The following is a 20,438-nucleotide window of genomic DNA, read 5'->3' on the forward strand; positions in this document are numbered from 1 at the left end:
CCTGAGCTGAAGCCCCGGCTGATGTGGGAGTTTGGTGGGAAGGAGAGATGGTGATACTCGGGTTAGACAGCTTCTGTAACGCTAAAAGCTGACACTCTGTAATTCAAAATCTAAAAATGCTCCAATGTGTGAAAAGATCTGAGCAGTACCCAGAAAGTCAAACCCATGAAATTCTGCGCCTTCTGCCCAGAAAAAACAGAGCATCTCCAAAATCTGAAACTCTTTTGGTTCTATATATTTTGGCTAGGAGATAATCGACCTGAGTTACAACAGGCTAGGAGATAATCGACCTGAGTTACGACAGGCAGAGAAGGGAACCAGGATGGGGCACAGGGGTGAGGACCAGGGGTTTGGTCTGCGTGCTTTAACGCCAGCGTAGCCATGCCATGCCTCTGCATGACAGCCTCCCCCCCACTCTCCGGTAAGTAGCTCCCATCTCCAACTGGAGAAAAAACCATGGGCTGTCTACCAGGGAGGCTGAGACCAAGACCATGAGATTGTGGTAGGATGTTTTCTTCATGGCTTAGGTAAGAAAGAAATCATATTCTCAAAAGAAATACCAGAGAGAGCTAACAGTTCATGCTGAATACAGCAAAAATCTCTAGCAGAATTAATTACATATCAAGGGTTTTGTTTTTAAATCGCATTAAGAAAAAAAATCAATTTTATTTGCAGTGCGCCTAAGTTTTTAATCAGTATAGAAAAAAACAGTTTAAAAATTAAGCTCTTTTTTTTTTAAAGCCCTTAAAAATACGGGAAATGAGGCATCCTGAGGGGCAGGGGGGAAAACCAGCCACGCTGCAGATAAAGGAAACAATGACATTTTCCCCCCCAGCGACAGTGTATCTCCTACTTGGCATTCAGCAAGTCCCAGCCCTGCTGGATATACTGCGAGCTTCCTGAGGGTAGGTCAAGGCAGGGCATGGCTAAATGTCTTCAGTGACATCTACCTCATGAGGCCTCAGGGGTGGGAACAGAAGACACAGCCCCTTCACACCCCTGCCACCTGGGTTCATCCAGCAAGGTGAGTGTCGCCAGCCACCCATGAGCAACTCACTTTTGATCATGTTCACGTCATTGGCCCCGTCTCCGATGGCCAGCGTGATGGCCTTCTTGTACCTCTTCACCAGGTCCACCACCATGGCCTTCTGCTTGGGGGTGACGCGGCAGCAGATGACGGCGCTGCACTCACAGGCCAGGTCCACGAAGTTCTTCTGTCGCTGCTCTTTCTTCTCCTCCAGCCTCCGCCTGCTCTGGCTGCGCATGCGCCTCTCTTCCTCCGTCCGTGGGAACTTCAGCTTCAGGATCTTACTTCTCTTGGTCTTTTTCTCTAGGAGGATCTCATTCTGAAAGGCCAGAGGGGGAGAAAGCAGCACCCATCATGTTGGCTTTTTATACCAAGAGTACCACTCCCAAGATGTGAGTCCCAGGAAGGAAAGTTCGTGGGTTATAACACTGATTGTATTGCTCCGATAAAAAAAGACAATAAACCTAAACAAAATATGCCCACTTTAAGGGAAAAGTGGAAACTACCCACTTGTTGAAATACCAGGATAATCAATTTCACCATTTTGCTCTAATCCCTTTTAAATATCCTCTGACATCAAGACTCATAACTTAGAGAAGTCACACTTGATTTTATAGGCCAAGAGACTTTTAGATTGACAGGCAGTTAATGTGCAAAGCCATCAAGAACAGCCCCGATGAATTTGTCCAAGTGACAGGTGGAGATGCACTACCCGATACACACCAACCAAGAGCCAGTGATGATTAAGGCGCGGTTTTCTCCAGGTGGAAAAAAGGGTTCATACACAGGGGGTGCAAATTTTGCAGAGACTCCACCTCTGTTTCTCTGATTCTCCATCCTGGTATGAAGAAGAGAACTGGGGGGAAATAAATTGAAATATTTAGAACACATGGCTATAAAAGGCTCTCTATTATATATATATATATATATATATATATATATATATATATATATTAGATATTAATAATATATTAAATATATCAACAATATATTAAATAGATATTAATAATATATTAAATATATTAACAATATATTAAATATATAATATATTAAAGTCCAGCGCCATGCATAGCAGTGCATACCTTTAATCTTAGCACTTGGGAGGCAGAGGCAGGGGAATTGGTGAGTTCAAAGCCAGCTGCTCTACATAGTGAGTTCCACATGTTTATCAGGGATACAGAGTGAGACTCTGTTTCAAATTTATAATATTTAATCCAAGTGCTAGGATTTAAGGTACACACTATCATGCTTGGCCCTAGATTTTAATTTTAACATCATTTAATCATGGTGCAAAGTACCCAGCAGGATATTTATCACACTGTGACGTGTGCAGCTCAGTAGTGTTGAGTCTGTTCAGATGTTGTGAAGCCAGTCTGTCTTGCTCACTTGTTTTGTGACTGGCTTATGTCACTGATGTCTTCAAGTTCATCAGTACTATACCAGCAATATGTCATACTTTCTTTCCTTTAGCAGGGTATGTGATATTTTCCTGTATGGATATGTTGATTTTTGTTTATCCAAATCATACCTTAGTGGGTTGCTTCTGACTCTTGGCTATCGTGAACAGTGCTATATAAATGTGGCTGTGCATATTATTTTCCCATAATCCTGCTTTCAACTCTTTTGGGTAAGTATCCAGGGTAGGACACTGAACAATATGAAAATCCTATTTTCAATGCTCTCAGGGAAGGCCTATACCATGACATGCTTTCACCCCACCAATGCACACCAGTGTTCTCCTCCCTTGTGGCCTCACCAGCACTCAGCAGTCACACGCATTTCATCCCACTGACGCTCACTGTAGTCCTGATCCGCACAGCCACACTGGCACTTGCTATTGTTTTCTTTCTTTTCTGGTTATCCAGAAATAAGTCATAGTCTATGATTTTGAGTTGCATGTTCCTAACAATTCGCGACTCTGAGCACTTACGTATGCCTCTTAGCCACAGTGCTCCGCCGTGGAGAAATGCCTAAAATACTGACTCCCTCACTGTAGGGCACTGTGGGCACCATGTCCTTGGTATCTTACCACTTGACAAAGACCCAAATAATGTTGCAGGTAACATAAGCAAGAGAAGGTAGGCAGTCTCAATGTGAACCTCACCACTCTACTGTATGATAGAAAAAAAAAAAGCCTATTTTCACATACTCAAACTTATATCTGCTTTTCAAAATTCTCAGTGCTTTGTTTTTTGAGTCAGGATTTCTGACTCTGGCTGTCCTGGAACTTTCTCTGTAGACCAGGTTGGCCTTGAACTCAGAGACCCACCTGCCTCTGCCCCCACCCTTTCCCCCCTCCCTAAGTGCTGGGATTATAGGTGTGCACCACCCCCATCCAGTATCACTGCTTTTTTAAAGATTTATTTTTGGTTTTAGTTATGCATAGGTATGTGTCTGTGTGAATGTGTGTCACATATATGTGGGTGCCTGAGCTGCGCAGCATGGGTGCTGGGAGGCGAACTCAGGTCCTCTGCAAGAGCAGTATGCACTCTTGACTGCTCAGCCACCTCTCCAGTCTTCTTATTGCTTTAAACCAATAAGTTATTATAACACTTCCATATGGTGGGACAGCGAACCACGGAGTTTCAGAATGGGAGAGGCCAATCTCCTCACCATACAAATCAGGAAATGAAGGCAGAAAGAGGTGATCTGATTTTACTTGCAGGGAGTCAAAGGGAAGTCTGCTAAAAGGCTTCAGGGCATCCCACTTGGCCTGAGGCTTTTCCCGTCCAACACACACCACCCTCATTCTTCACCGGCAGAGGCAGGTTTCCCAACCGTGGCACTATTGGTAACTCTCCCCTCCTACACGGTCGCCTGCTTTAGACTGTATCCTTTCTATAAAGTTTTTAACATATTCTGAGCCTCTCTGTCCACTAGAACTCGGTGAGGGCCTTCTTCCCCTGCTACAGCCACACCCAAGATGTCTGCAGACACTGCCAATGATGCTTGAAAGGCAGACATCAATTTCAATTAGAACTGCTGTTCCAGGGCCGGTGAGATGACTTAGTGAGCAAGGATACCTGCTGTACAAGCCTGGGTTTGTTCCCCCAGAGCCTGCAAAAAATAAAATGTAAAGGTGGAAAGGAGAGAACTGACTCCACTAAGTTGTCCTCTGTCACCCACCTATATGCCATGGCATGTGCACGCATGTGTCATCATCATTGTCATCATCATTAGTAAAATAAAAACTTCAGAAACACTGCCTAGAGGATTAGGTATAAACTTCTTTCCACATCAATTTCATTCTCATTTTCAAGTTCAAAATGAGTGAGTACTATGACAAGCGATTAAGACTGCAGCAGAGCAATACACGACGTGGCCTACTCAAACTATTTGATGGGAACCATCATTTCAAAGAACCATCTAGAAAGATGGCTCGTCTCACTATAAATGGGAAGTTGGCTGATCATAAACTGTGAAACTGCCGTTTAGTTTGGCTTAGGCCCAATCTGACACTTTCAAAAAGGAGATGGAAAAATTATTAAGTACTGCATGTATAAAAAGTAAATAAAGCCATATGGTATTTAACCAAATTGCTTGCAATAAAAAAAAACCACTTAAGTAAACATGCTTATTGGCATTAAAAAAAAAACTTGCAAGTTCAAAGAAGCATAGTTTGTGTGCTTCTGTTTGTAAGGCTGCTTTGTCTACCTTAGCAAACTGCCTAACACTCTGAAATGACTTACAGAGTTGACTGGGTTAGGACACACAGCAGATGGGAATTAATTTCACTTTGTATCATTAGACAAGACTGATGAAAAAGCTCGAGGAATAAATGGAACAATTAAGCTGTCAGTAAACACATTGCAAACGCTTATAACCTATAACAAGATTGTGCCTTTACATTACACCTTTCCAGGTCTGCTGCAACTGACTAGGGCTAAAGAATATTCCAGCACAAGCCAAGGCATGCTCTCTTAGAGACTACAAATAAATCACACACACACACACACACACACACACACACACACACACACACAAACACACGATATAACTCACTGAAACTTACTCTGTGACTTTTTTATGTTATGTCTGTTATGTTATGTTTGTTATGTTATGTTATTGTCTGTTATGCCTGTTTCAAAAGATGAAGCTCCCTATAAAAGGCTGGGGAGATGGGTTATGTGGGCATGAGGATCCAAGTTTGGATGCTCAGCCCCCAGGCAGAAGCTGGGTGTGGCTGCGAACACCCGCACTTCCAGTTCTGGTTCACTTTTTCCCAGTAGACAAATAAAGGAGGTTCCTAAGGAATAGAGAAAATGGTCCCTTAAAGGCCCTGGGTCCCTGCTGAACCTCTCACTGTAACACGGGAATGCGTGTTTCATTTGAACAGGAAAAAGAGACACAGGACACAGTCTAGCTTCAGTTTCTTTGTGTTTTCTGCCTTCTGCATTTCGTCTTGGCATTGGTAAACAAACTAACAAACAAACAAACAACAACAAAAACAAAAACCCTAGTATTGGGCTGGTGAGATGGCTCAGTGGTTAAGAACACTGGCTGCTCTTCAAAAGGTCCTGAGTTCAATTCCCAGCAACCATATGGTGGATCTGTAATGTGATCTGGTGCCCTCTTTTGGCACGTAGGTGTACATGCAGACAGAGCACTTCTACATTTAAAAAATACATAAGTAAAATAATTTTTTTAATAAATACCCTAGTATTATATCCTATCACACCACAGGCCTTACGTCCTCTCAAAGAAGATATTTAATTTATACCCATCCATAGCAGGTACTTAATTTATTATGACCTTCCACAGTGGGTACTTACTTTATGTCCTCCCCATAGCAGATAGTAGTGTCTTCTGTCAGAAGTTCACAGGCAAAGCCTATGTTTTCTGCAGTTTCTACAACAGATTAAAATGAAGTCAAGTGTTATTTCTACTTATCTAAACCATGCTGAGTGTCCCTTATCTGAAAAGCTTGGGGCCAGGAGTGTTTGAGATTTTGGACTTTGGAGTGTGTGTGTGTGCGCGCACACACACACACACACACACACACACACACACACACACACACACACATTATCTAGAGGATAGAATGCAAGTCTAAACATGTCATCCATGTATTCCAGATGAACCTTACCTGTACAGCCTGAGGGCAATTTTATACAAATTACTTTTACAACTTTATACAAATCACATGCACTTTGACCATGACCTGTATATTATGAGGCCAGGGCTCAAAGAGTTTCAGATTTTAAGCATTTGAGGGAAATTCCTGGTAACATTTTGACTCATGATCATAGCTACATTGAACCAAAGATATTGTTTTTATGTAGCCATGCATAAAAAACACATAAAAAGAAAACATTTTTTTCTGTAATAAAATAAGTCAGAGTCTAATTTGAAACACTTTTAATAAATGAAATGTACTGTGCCATTAAGCCCAGAAGATGGTTATATATAATAAGGCAGTGTTCAGTAAAATAGTAAACACTATATCCTGTGGCTTGATCACACAATTAAGGGTTGGGGCGAGGATGGCTGTTTAAGACCCCCCTTTTCTTCTTTCCATTAGCATCCATTAGGTATTTGTAAAAAGCTAGGGCTGTGCTTCTCTTGGGAGAGGGTTGGAGCAAGAGACTGCAATCTTCAGAGAAAGGCTTGGAGGATAAGGCATCAACTCTGAACAACGACGTGTTCAGCTCTAAGTTTAAATGCTAAACAATTTCCCGGCATATAAAATGTTTGTTAAATAATTTTCAAGACATGAGACAGGCAGGAAAACCAAAGCTGTTGTAGCAACAGCTTGTGTTGTTTTAGTCTATGTTCAAGAAATGGCAGAGCAGTGGAAAGATGGGGGGGGGGGGGGGGGGGGGGGGGGGGGGGGGGGGTTGGGGGGCAGGGGGCATGGCCTTTCCAGAAGAGGAGCTCACCTCTGGTTAGAGAGATGAGTCAAAACCAGGCTTAAGTCCTAGGAAGCAACCTCTGCTGCTGAGGGAGGCATGTGGTCAGGGTGGGCTGGACGGGAAGGGGAGGTTTAAGGTGAGGGAATGCCTCCATTCCCACAGGGTAGGATGTCTACAAAGGTCATCTTGGGGAAAGGAAATAACTCTAAAAACCGTGACTGAGCAGATGCCATTCCCCACCTCCAATGATGAATTACCCTTTTTGTCTCCTGTAAGCACCCAGATCTTAATGTCAGCTTTGGCAAGTTTTGAAATGGTTTCTGGAACTCCATCCTGTAGCTTGTCTTCAATAGCAGTAGCTCCCAAGAGCTGGAATAGATATTTTTAAAATGAGCATATAAAAAGTGTCTTCAAGTGCAGTTTGCCACCTTCTAAGAAGAGGAGCTAATCATACAAGCTGACCGGTGCTCTGATGGCAATGGCTGGTACTGTCATCAAGAGCTGGGACACTGCATACTTTCCTCAAACCAAAGTATCCAAAAATGTGCTTCTTAAAGGATTTAATTTACCAAGGAAGAAAGGGCAAGTCTAGACACAGATTGTATGGGCCTTTACCCTGAAAGCCCAGCACGAAACAGGCAGAAATAGGAGGCTCATTGCATTTTGACGCTGTATGAACATAGGCCTGCTAAGCTAAAGGCGGTATCCTTTCGTTGCTTATCTCCCATTAATATAAATTCAAGAAAACTGGGGCTGGAGAGATGGCTCAGCGGTTAAGAGCACTGGCTGCTCTTCCAGAGGTCCTGAGTTCATTTCTCAGCAAGCACATGGTGGCTCACAACCATCTCTAATGGAATTTGATACCCTCTTCTGTCTTGCAGGTAGGTATACATGCAAATAGAGCATTCAAGAAAACCATGTATATTTGAAACATTTTGTTTTGTTATAAACTTTTCCATAATTTAAATTGCTTTAGTACGTCTCTTAATAAAACTACTAACTACTAGTTTGTTGCCATTTAACTATCAATTGAAATTTCTTTGAACTGCTATGAGTTCAAGGCCACTCTGAACCACATGTGAGTGCTAGGCCAGCCAGGGCAGTATAGCAGGAAGCCTGCCTCAAAAAAAAAAAAAAAAAAAAAATGTTTTCTCTTTTGGTTTCTGTACTGTGATATCAATTTTTTCTGTTTGCTGAACAAGAAATGACGTAGCTGATTGTATCAGCTGTGCACATCAGAGAACTATCTCTAAACCACAATATCGACGACGCAATAAAATAAAAATGCAAATGTGTTCAGAATGCAGGGAGAAGGTTATGAGGGTTGAACTCACAATCAAGTCTTTCTCAATCTCCTCATACACTTTATCCAAAGCTTCGTCCCTGTTGGTTGAGGCCACGCTGGCAGCGGTAAACTTCTTGTTCCATTCTGCAAATTCTTTTTCTTCAATTTCCTTGTAGCACAGGCACAGGGTCCGGAGAGTTTCACTTGCAAAGATCTGTTTTATTTAAGAGACAAAACCCACCCATGCAAAGAATAGTTATTTTTTTTTTTAAAAAAATCATTTTAAAAACTACATTTACTCTTTGTGTGTGTGGTGTGTGTGTGGTATATGTGTGTGTGTGCACATGCATGCACGTATGAGCACACACATGCATACATGCATGCCATGGCACCCATGTGTAGGTCCCATCCAGTTCGGAGCCAAGTACCTTTTCCTGCTGAGCCATCTCATAGGGTCCAAATAAACCATTCTTGATCTATTTTTATGTAGGTTAATTGTGAAACCTTACTTTGAAGTAGTGTATTAAGAGAATTTAAAAAGAGTCCATGAGCTATGAAGGATTGTAATAGTGAAACTAAACAGCATTCTAGTCAATTTTTTTCTTCTAAGCATCTCAGGGGTCCTATATACTATATTTCTAGAACCCAAATTAGATGAAGCAAACAAACAGCTGCCATTCTTTTAAATCACGTCCTAGGAATAAACAAATCCCTCTGCTCTTAATAACTAATAAAATAAGAAAGAGTGTGATGTACACAGAGATGTGGCCCATTCGGAAGTGCTTCCCTCAAACTGTGTCTCAAGTCTAATCAACTACGAATTCTTAGCCAAACACTGATAACAAAACCAATTCTAAAAGTGGCAAGCTGCTGTCAAACTAAATCAGGCATTAAAGAGAAGGGTATCTGGAAAATGTCCCATGCTGAACAGGTTCACACAGCTTCTATCTGAACCAGTAGGGACTTCACTTCCAAGTCCCATCTGCTGTAGCTGAGACGACAGAGCAGCCCCAGCCACTGGTTGACTTCCCAAGATTCTTTGGGAGGGCCCTCATCGAGTTGATCCCACTGACACTGCTCTCATTCTCACGAGAACTCATTCGTTGTCAATATGTGTCGGGGCACAATCTGAAAGGGTGACCCCACTCGGTAAATAACAGGGTTATTAGGCTTCTCTCTGAAGGACTTTGGGGACAGAAACAACCGTTTCCTAAGAACCTACTTACTACAGGAAATGAGGCAGCGGGCTTTCTCCTGCAACACTCTGTCACAGCAGCACGTCCCCCTCCCTTTTCCCATGGAGACTGGTGATGCATACAGTATGCAACCCAAAGACACAAGATCAGCAAGAAGGCAGGAAAGGGACGGAGTTCTAACGGATCTCCTGAGGATCTCACCACCACCATCAGACAAACCTAAAGGAGACTTGGTGGAAAGTTCCCAGAGTGCAAGTTTCAGACACAGTCTAGCAGCTCAGGAGGAAATAAGCACGTAGCTCCCTAAGACAATGCTTTGCAGCCATGGACTACATAGGTTACAGCAGAGGCGTCAGAACTCAGTGACCCAAGACTCTGCTTCGTTATCCTGACATACAGAAATACTTTCTTCCCTTCGCTCTATACCTAGAATTTGGTAAAACTCTTGGCGACCACAGAGATATCAAGCCTACAGCTCAGGGCAGCTGCTCCTTGCTTAAGGTTCCTAGAAGAGCTATGACCCCCTCGCATCAGCCCTGCAGACTCGAAAGCTAAGAAAGGCCGTCACCATCAATTTCTGGGACATTGGCAGCAAGAGCAAAGCTACTGCCCATCATGTTTCTACTTTGGTGTTTCCAGCCCATTACACAAAAGTGAGGTGGGAGTTAACTAACCATGAGCATAGTTCTCACGAGGTTGGAAAGAGGCCCAGAAGGTAAGAGTGGAATCTCTAGCAGAAAGAGCAAAAGCCAGGTGCCGGGGGTGGGTGGGTGGGTGGGTGGGGGTATTGCATGCCTTTAATCCCAGGCAGAAGCAGGCAGATCTCTGAGTTTGAGGCCAGCCTGGTCTACAGAGCAAGCTCTAGGACAGCCAGATACATAGAGAAACCCTGTTTCAACAAACAAACAAACAAACTGAGCAAAAGCGAGCCTTACATCCAGGGCATCCTGTGTTTCTTGCCTCATAGGATTCATCCGATGGAGTCGTTCATAAATTACGGTGTCAGCACCTTTACAGTACAGCCTGATACTACCTTCTGGGGTTCTTACTGGGAGCAAGAAAAGGAAAAGCAACAATAAAGTTATGTTTTGTTTCTTAATACAAACAAACAAACAAACCACATTTGTAATATGAATTGAACTGCTGCCCTCAACAAAGCTGGCAGGCTACTAATGCAGCAGTGAAATAGATATTAATTTCATTCATTCCAGGTCAGTTCAGTTTTCTAGATCCTGTCAATGAGTATTTATAGGCTCCATACTATGTGCAATGTCTTATGAAAGCTAATGTCCTCCATAGAATTTTCTTTGTCCACACTAGCCAATAGGAATCTTTCTTTCCTGTCTTTGAGCTCATACCATTTACTGCCTTTTAGCAAGGCTCCTGTTACCACTTTCATACACTGTTCAATCTGTACAACAACGTAATCACAGAATATGGCCCATTACTACCTAGATTTTAAGTTCTCTGAAGTAGGTGCCAGGCATGATCCATGACAGTTAGACCCCTAGAAAGCACTGGGTAAACTATATCATTAAAAATTCAGTATCACAGTGGGGACATTCACAGACACATCTTTCCCCCCCCTTTTAAATTATCCTTTTTCTTTTTCTTTTTTTTTTTTTTAAGAAATATTTTTCATTCATTCATTTATTTAATCACTTTATAACCTGATCCCAGACCCCTTCTTCCTCTCCCTCTAGTCTCCCCCTCCCCCCACCCCCTTGTCCTTCTCAGAGAAAGGGAGGCCCCCAAGGGGTACCAAACCACCCTGGCATCTCAAGTTTCAGCAGGGCTAAGTGAATCCTCTCCCACTGAATCCAGACAAGGCAGCCTAGGTAGGGGCCAACAATGTGTGACCAGGGTATAAGCATTAAGAGACAGGAAAAGAAAGGTCCCAAAGAGGGATGTTCTATAGCAGACTTGGCCTTTGTGTTTTGAAAAATGCCAGTATATGAAAGATCTAAGAAAGGACGAGGAACTGTTTTTAAGTCAGAATCGTGATTATTAATTCACTGTTTGGTATCTGAGACCAAAACTCAAGCGAATGGAAGGAGGAAGATGGAGACAAAGACCAGAACACTGGAAAGAGTTCCTGGTAAGATCTGAAAATGTCTGTAGGTCAGCACCCTACAGTGCAGGGCATAATGCTGTGTCAGCGCAAGTTTCTGATGCTGACCCCTCACATACATCTATGGTTCTTGTTGGTAGGGAGTACCTCTAATGTATATATGGGAAAGGAAAGAGTACTGGACCTGTAATTTACTTTCAAGTAGTTCAGAAGACAGTAACCCTTTTCTATAATCAAACTGACAAACTGTAGACAAAGTTAAAAACAGATATGAAAGAATACACAAAAGTACTACCCAGCAGCCTTGTGGGTTGGGAATTACTTCAAATAACTTATAAAACGAAATCCAAATATAGAATCCAAATATCTCCATCTGGTGGTTTGTTGAGAGCCTAGACCGGAAGTAAGTGGTTCGTTGGTAGCCTAGCCCGGAAGCAGGGTTCATGGACACAGCTTTCCAGCTAACGCCTCTCTTTTCCTGGTCTCAAGCAGAAAAGTGCTGAGAGGGGACTCAAAGTAAAGGAAAACAGGTCTGGGACAGCAGTGTTGGGTGTGCTGCTCCTGCCACGACAGACTCAGCAGCTTGTGGCCTTACAGTTAGAGAACAGAGCGGCATTTGCAGGATTCAGGAAGGCCCCTGTGTCCTCGTGAGTGGTGGCCAATGAAGGGCAGAGAAAACCCAGTTTCAGTACATGGACACCTTTGAGAAGTCGTGTGTCCATTCATGCCCTCCTTTACTTGAGCAAAAAAGCACATGGAGTTGAAGGATTCACAGAGCCTGAGGTAGAGACCCACCGATGATAGACATCCGCTTCCGGTCGCTGTTGAAGTCCAAAATGGCAAGCACATTGTAGGTCCTTTCTGTGCCCAGCTCACTAACAGTGATGGTGTTCTGTGTCCTGGCAAGGAAGGCAAAGCCAAAGTTCCTGGCTGCGTTTACCAGGGCGCCTTCATCAGGAGAGGCCGCCTGGTAGTTGATCTGACCTGAAGAGGGAAGCAAGAGAAATGTCAGAAGAAGTGTGGGACTCAGCTTGGCAGTCATGCCTGGGCTCTGTGTGCGCCCGCGGGTCCTCACACTGCTGGGCTCAGCACACTGCAGAGAGAACAAGTCAGGGGCTCTGAAGGGTTTACATCTCCTTCAGAATTGAAAGTGGTGATAGAACTTGCAAGTAAAAGTGCTTAAAAGAGTGTGTGTGTGTGTGTGTGTGTGTGTGTGTGTGTGTGTGTGTGTGTGTGTTAGAATCCCACCATTTCACAAACTAGAAGAGACAGCTAACATTTCACTTTCCCCTCAGGCCACTTCAGTATGCCCCTAATCCAAACATACTATCCACAGGTGAATATTTACAACCTGATTTTTTTTTTAATGTCATATTTTGAGCCTGATGGCATACCTTTAAAGATTATTCACAAATATTATTTTAGTGAACATAAATATGTTATTCTCTTTTCTCATGAGTGTTTTGTTTATTTCTAAAATTTCTGGCTCTTAAAAATGAAATTGTAAAGCCGGGCAGTGGTGGCGCACACCTTTAATCCCAGCACTCAGGAGGCAGAGGCAGGCAGATCTCTGTGAGTTCAGAGCCAGCCTGGTCTACAGAGTGACTGCAGGACAGCCAAGGATACACAGAGAAACCCTGTCTCCAAAAACTGAAAACCAAATAAATAAATAAATAAATTGTAATAATCACTGAGTATGTATGTAAGTAATGTGTGTGTAAGTGGTGTGTGTGTGTGTGTATGTGTGCAAGCACATATACATGTATATATTTTATAAACCTTGGTGTTCAAAATACTTAGCTGTACAGTGATGTATATGTGCTTGTCATATGTTATACTTTTAAAAAGATGAAAAAATATATCTTGAATAGAGTTTCTGTTTCCTGTGTCTAATTAATGTGCTCAAAATAGAAGGAAAAGCACTTCCACAGCCAGATAAAGTTTTACAGAAAAGGCATTTAGTTCTCCAACTGGAATGCAGGGCACAGGTGTAGTGGCAGAGTGTTTCCCTTTAGTCTACCGAGAAGGGTAGGATGTTCCAGGGCGGGCAGCTGTGGATGGAACCTCTTCCTATGTTGGCTCAGAGTCCATTCCAACCAAGTCAGCATTTTTGTTCTGCTTTTGTTTCTTTTACTCTTGGAATGTGTACATATGCGTGTGTGTGTGTGTGTGTGTGTGTGCATGTGTGCATGTGAGTGTATGCATGTGCGTGCACCTGTGTGCCTGTGTGTGTGCATGTATGTGTGCATGTGTGTGTGTGTGTGTGTGTGTGTGTGTGTGTGTGTGTGTGTGTGTGTGTGTATGGGGGGTGGTCAAGCTGGTCTTCAGCTCTTGCCATCCTCTATCCCCAGCCTCCAGAACAGCTGGAACTACAGACACCACTGTCCCTGCTTCTGCCAGGACTAATGACTTTCCAATTAGTAATTAGAGGTGGCGTTATAGACTGTTTTTCTAGAAGTCACGGCATGCTTGCCTACATCCAGACACTCTTCAGAGACACAAATGCCACCACTGAGTTTTTACCCAGCACTGTGCAAGCAGCACTGAGAACAAAGCATCGTCCTTCAACATTTTCACTTAGCTGGGGCATAAATATCTTCCATAATATTGACAGGGAAAGGAAACAAAATAATGAAAGGCGGTAAGAGTCTCCACGGTTGGGCAATCCTAAATGCAGCCCAAACCTCAATGTTTTGGTTATTAAAGGAAAAGTGCTCCAGTTGTGGAATCACAGCCGTGGAAGAACACTTGAGACCCCATCAGTTTTATATCCACAGAACTGTGGAGGGGCAAACACTCCTCTGAAGAAAACTTACTTTGATTGTACTCCTAGAGGCCACCCCAAAGCTTTTCTTTCTTTCTTTTTAGATTATTTATTTATGTACACAGTGTTTTGCCTACATGTACACCTGCAGGCCAGAAGAGGGCACCAGATCTCATTATAGATCGTTGTGAACCACCGTGTGGTTGCTGGGAATTGAACTCAGAACTTTGGAAGAGCTTTTCTTAACAGACCCATCTATGGATTAGGATGCTGTCACAATAAAAACAGCATGTGGGAGTGGAGAGATGGCTCCAGCCACTACTTGCTCTTACAGAACTGAGTTCAGATCCCGGCACCCACATCAGGTGGCTCACAACTATCTGTCACACAATCTCTAGGGGACCCAGTGCCCTCTTCTGGTCGTTGTGGGCACTACATCTATATTCTCTCTATCCCCTTACCTCTTTCAATCCATCAATCAACTCTCTCTCTCTCTCTCTCTCTCTCTCTCTCTCTCTCTCTCTCTCTCTCTCTCTCTCTCTCTCTCTCGCACGTGCACATACACATACACTTGTGCTCACGCACGCACTCACACATCACATTTGCCACTTCACATCTCCCATTGTCCCACTCCCGCCCCCTGTTTTCTACCTGCTTCTGACTGACATCAGTACCACAGACTGTTCAGTTGCCAGACACAGAAATGCCTTCCATCCTTTCACCACCCCAAATTCTTCACGGCATGCCTCCGACTTTCATGACTTTCTTTATATTCCTTGTAAGCATCTCACCCCCACAACCTAACCCTCACCCCCAATTCTGACCCCAGAGTTTCCACAATTATCACATCCAGGGACACAAAAGTTTTCTCCTATGAAAACTCTACTAGCACTGATTAAATCAAGCTCCGTGGCCTTTTGGTCTCAGCCCTTATAAACCCTCTGTGGGAACAGAGTCTCCACGGCCTTAGGTTCTCATTCTCTCCTTTCTAGTCATTCAGCTGGTGCTAGCCTAGGCATCAATTTGAAGGGACATTTTAGATTTAACAGTAGGTCCTGATCGCCGACTATAAGAAAAAAGATTATTACCAGGGATGTAGCTCAGAGGTAGGACACTTGTCTAGCCTATGCTAGCTTTGCTGGTCCACACTGCAGAGAAAGAAGGAAATACAAACAAACAAAACGCCAATCCCCCTCCAACCCAAAACAGATAGACAGAAACAACCAGGAGTATTTTTTTGGCTCAGTAGTGAACCCTTAGAAGGGACATTCTTTGCTTAGAAGGGAGAGAGGCTGAGCCTGGAGTTCCATTTAAGGAGGGATCCTCAACCTGGTTTTGAAAAGGAACCAGTTCACAAGGAAAGAGCAACTCTAGCTATGAGCTCACGAGAAACTGGGACCTAAGACCTCCAGCTACAAAGAACTGAATTCTGGGCTCAAGCACATGAGCTTGGAAGAAGGCCCTGAGCACCATGGGAGCACCTGGCTCCCATGGTGATCACCATGAGATGCAGGAGAGCCCAGTCATGTGACACAAAATGTCTGGCCTAAAGAATTATGGGATAAGAAATGGATGGCTCAAGCTGCCAGTCTACAGTAACTGATTACAGATAAACAGGGGAACTCTTGGACGTATAACTACACAGAATGGCTGCTGAGGAAGTCACATGTTCAGGGCCATACATATGAAAACACTTCTTCTTTCGATTCAATAATTTTAAAAAGTCAATCTCCATAATCCTGTGGTGTTACGAATCAAACCCAAGGCCTTACACATGCCAAGCAAGTACTCTCTCTCTCTCACACATGGCTATATTCCTACTTCCACTAGCTTCATGAAAGAGACATACCAGGTCACCAAAGAAGACAGCCATATGAAGAAGGGCTACACTGAGTTGACCCTTGCTGGCGGACCTAGGGAAGGTCCCTGTTGCTTTCTACATCTGAATCTGTTTATCACAAATATTTGCAGGTATGGTCCCCTAAGAGTCTTCCCAAAGAACTCTCCCATGGATCAAACCCATTTTCCTCTCTAGCAGCCTGTATCCCAAAAATACAGCCTGTCTTGGTTCTTAGTGACTTTTATTTGTTATTTGCTGGGCAAAGATTGCTTGGTATGTATAGCCCTGCACCTCAGCTGAAGGTAGGGACAGGCAGCTGCAGAATTATGGCAGAAGGAACCTCGAACATCCACCCTTTGTACAGCACCTCTGAGGAAAACGGTGCCTGGCTGGGGACTAAACTGGGACCAGTTCATGTCTGGCTCCACCCATCAGTGCAGAGAGAAAAGAAAATAGACTGTACAATTAAGGCACGTTTGTCTGAGGGCTCAGTTAACTCCTAGATCATTACTACACATTCAAGGAAAAACTCTATCGAATGAACCAAGATCTAAGAGAACAAGGGTGCTTAAAATGATCCTATTTTATTCTTGTTAGAAAAGTCAGATTGGCTTGGCTAGCCAGACACTGAGCCCAGCTTTGGCAATTTTTTCCCCTTCTGTTATTCCTGACTCTGCCACAAACAGCCCCTTCTCCAGACCCCTCCCATCTTAACTGTGCTATTTTGCTTTACTGAACTTTGTTTCATCCTTGGAGAAGGGTAGGTTTTTCTTTTTCTTTTTTTTTTTTCTTTCTTTCTTTCTTTCTTTTTTTTTTTTTTTTGAAACTTGCTGAGAGATGGTTTTACACATATGCCTTCCCAGGAGTGTTTCGTATCACTACATATGAAATGTAAGTGTTGGGACTTCATTAGGAGGCTCTGTAGGGACTGAAATAAAGAACGGAGTAAAGTGAATGAGTGAAGAGCCACCCCAAAAGCTTTCCTTTTACTCCTTCCACAATGCATTTGGTTATCTAGAGAATTAGAGAAATTATGTCCATGTATAATACAATAACTAGTTTTCAATGACATTGGACAGGTTTCCTCTGATAAAGCGTGCACAAACTGCATTAAGAATTCTGCAAAAACAAACAAACAAACAAACAAACAAACAAAAAACCCCAAACCAAACAACAACAACAACAAAAAACCCTAAATTCCTTCCTGGGCACTCACAAATCCTCTTTAATTGTGTTCTGTCAAATGGGTAAAGAGACACAGGCTTTAGCTGATTTAATTCAAGTTTCAAATATTTTAATCTGGGGGAAAAAAGCAGATGTCAGAAAGTTGTAAAAAACATAACGCTTAAGTTTAAAGTCCATTCACATTGCCAATGAACATTTATACAATGAAAAACTTGTCATTTTATTCAGTAGTCAACCATTTTAAAAGGGTGTATAGCCAGGCATGGTGGCGCATGCCTTTAATCCCAGCACTCAGGAGGCAGAGGCAGGCAGATCTCCATGAGTTCAAGGCTCTACAAAGTGAGTCCAGAACAGCCAAGGCTACACAGAGAAACCATGTCTAAAAAAAAAAAAAAAGCGTGGGTGTATGGATATGTGTGTGTGTGTGTGTGTGTGTGTGTGTGTGTGTGTGTGTGTTGTGTATGGCTCCCCCACACATATGGAGGTCAGAGAACAACTTGTGAGCATTCTCTCCTGCTATGTGGGTCCTGGCAACGCTGCTCAGGTTGTCAGGCTTGGTAATAGGCCTTCACCTGCTGAGCCATCTCACCAGACCACCAACCGTATCTTTTAACAGAATTTCGTTTACAAAGTGAGTCCCCATTCAGAGAGACAATTAAATCAGCCATCAACTTTGAAAAGTAAGAAGTTTTTCTGGCGCTTCAGGAAACATTTGTCTAGCATGCAAGCACTTTTCAAGTCCAGTCCCACCCCAAACGAAATGAAATAAAACAAAACAAAAAATAAATAATAAGCTGTCGCATGCTTTGCTCCTTTATACACATGTAGTGTCAGGGCTCACAAATGGGCCGTGGCTTGAGTGTGTGAGATAGGCGTGGCATTTGTTACACTTCAGGGGCATAAGATGAGTCACCTGCCAACTCCAAAACTGGCCTGCAGAGAAGCACTCACCGTCAATTCTGTCCACCATGACTGTGTGGCAAATGGAAAGCAAGAAGAAGAACTGTCGCACCTCTGGCTCTTTTCCTGACTGGATTTGCTCAATCAGATAATGGTCATAGAATGCAAGCTTTCCATCAGCAAATGTGTTCCAGCTGAAGTCCACAAGCTGAAGGAAATGAAGAAGGAAAGAAAGTGCAATCAGTGACAAACATATGTATTAGGGGCAGCAAGATGGCTCATGGAGCAAAAGCGCTCGCTGCCGAGGCTGGCAACCCGAGTTTAATACTGATAGCTGTGATCCACACTGTAGGAGGAGAAAAGCAATTTCTTTAAATTGTTCTCTAAACCCCACACACGTATCATGGCAGCACACAGGCGCACATACACATACGTACACACAATTAAATGTCTTAAAAATCGGTATCAATAACTGATATTCCCTTTTCTCTGTAGACATGCTTTTAATTATGTTAAAGTCACCTTGTGATTTTGGCACATTCGTTTTTATTTTTGTTTTCTGTGTGTTTTGTCAACATGTATCTATGTGGAACATATGCATGCCTGGTGCCCATAGAGGCCAGAAGTGGATGAGAAGGTGTCTGATCTTTTAGAACTGGAGTGATCCATGCCTGCTATGCAGGTGCTGGAACTGAACCCGGGTTCTCTGAAAGAGCAACAACTGCTTTCTTTTTTTTTCTTTTTTTTATTTTATTAACTTATTTATATTACATCTCGATTGTTAACCCTTCCCCTGTTTCCTCCCATTCCTCCCTCTCTCCCACTTCCCCCCTTCTCCCCTCCCCTATGTCTGTGATTGAGGGAGACCTCCTCCCCCTATATATGCTCTTAGAATATCGAGTCTCTTCTTGGTAACTTGCTATCCTTCCTCTGAGTGCCACCAGGCCTCCCCATCCAGGGGACATGGTCAGAAAAGGGGCACCAGGGTTCGTGTGAGAGTCAGATCTCACTCTCCACTCAACGGTGGAGAATATCATGTTTGTCGGCTAGGTCTTGGTAGGGGTTCGAAGCTTACTGCCTATATTCTCCTTGGCTGGTGCCTTAGTTTGAGGAGGACCCCAGGACCCAGATCTGCCTGTCATAAAGTTCTTCTTGTAGGTTTTCAGGACCCTGTGGGTCCTACTATTTCCCCATTCTTCCATGCTACTCTCACCTAAAGTCTCAATAGGATGTCCTCTCCTCTGACCCACTTTCTTGGTAAGTAAAGTTTTTCATGGTACGTATCCCTTGGACTAGTGTTTTGATATATGTGAGTATATACCGTTTGTCTCTTTTTGCTTCTGGGTGAACTCACTCATTATGATAATTTCTAGATCAATCCATTTGTCCACAAATTTCGGGAATTCCTTGTTTTTATTAGCTGAGTAGTATTCCATAGTGTAAAATGTACCACAGTTTCTTAGTCCATTCTTCTACTGAGGGACACTTAGGCTGTTTCCATGTTCTGGCTATTATGTATAAAGCAGCTATGAACATGGTTGAGCATATGTCCCTGTTGTGTGGTAGGGCATTTTCTGGGTATATTCCAAGGAGGGGTTAGGGTTAAGGTTACAGGGTATAGAGACATCGCAACAACTGCTTTCACCTGCTAAACTGTCTCCATAGGATCCTACTTTCTTGTCCAAAGTCTTAGGAAGATTGTGCTTAAAACAGAAGGCACACTATAGTGAGCTGAACTGCGTCTCCTTCACAGGTATGTCAGCATCCCAACCTTTGGTGCCTGTGAATGTGACCTCATTTGATCTGCAAGTCTAATCAAGCTAAGATGAGGTCACATGGATCAGGATGGAAAGGCAGATGTCCTTAAAAGGGACACATATGAACAGAACAGAGCCAAACGCATGAGAAGAAAGAACACTGCATGACAAGAGAAGCAGTCTGGTGCCAGGATCATTGGCAATGACCAGAGGCTAGGAAGAAGGCATAAAGGAGGCTCCTCTAGAACTCTGGAGGGACCAACATCTGGATTCCAGTCTCCGGAAGTGTGGGAAGATAAGTTTCTGCTGCTTTGTGCCCCAATCTGAGGCAGTTCATCCCAGCATCCCGAGGAAGTATATACGATCAAACACTTTGCCTTTGCCTGGACCACTCACCTCTATTTTGCTGTGGCTGTGTTGAGAAGCATCTCGGTAGTCTCCTAAGAAACAGAGAGGACAAAACAAGTTGAGTCTGTGTGTGCAGAGCCCCTCCTACCTGTATTTGCAAACACAGTGTAGTATCTGATGTCACCCTTAGTTTTGGATGGTTCTGGAGTAAAG

The 20,438-nt window shown here is 43.3% G+C and overlaps 1 protein-coding gene across 1 annotated transcript in view; it reads right to left on the minus strand.

Annotated features, from left to right (window-relative positions):
- Window positions 1-20,438, minus strand: part of Atp8b1 (ATPase phospholipid transporting 8B1) — a 128,503-nt gene that overhangs the window by 15,113 nt on the left and 92,952 nt on the right. The window contains exons 14-22 of the mRNA XM_051163434.1: window positions 20,274-20,317; window positions 18,172-18,328; window positions 12,227-12,415; window positions 10,296-10,408; window positions 8,214-8,378; window positions 7,137-7,248; window positions 5,800-5,875; window positions 1,751-1,883; window positions 1,058-1,346 (exon numbers count right to left, since the gene is read on the minus strand). Of these exons, the coding sequence (XP_051019391.1) occupies window positions 1,058-1,346; window positions 1,751-1,883; window positions 5,800-5,875; window positions 7,137-7,248; window positions 8,214-8,378; window positions 10,296-10,408; window positions 12,227-12,415; window positions 18,172-18,328; window positions 20,274-20,317 (1,278 nt within the window). The remainder of the gene's footprint in view (window positions 1-1,057; window positions 1,347-1,750; window positions 1,884-5,799; window positions 5,876-7,136; window positions 7,249-8,213; window positions 8,379-10,295; window positions 10,409-12,226; window positions 12,416-18,171; window positions 18,329-20,273; window positions 20,318-20,438) is intronic.

This window comes from Acomys russatus, chromosome 20 (genome assembly GCF_903995435.1).
Source record: "Acomys russatus chromosome 20, mAcoRus1.1, whole genome shotgun sequence".
NCBI classification, from domain to species: Eukaryota; Metazoa; Chordata; class Mammalia; order Rodentia; family Muridae; genus Acomys; species Acomys russatus.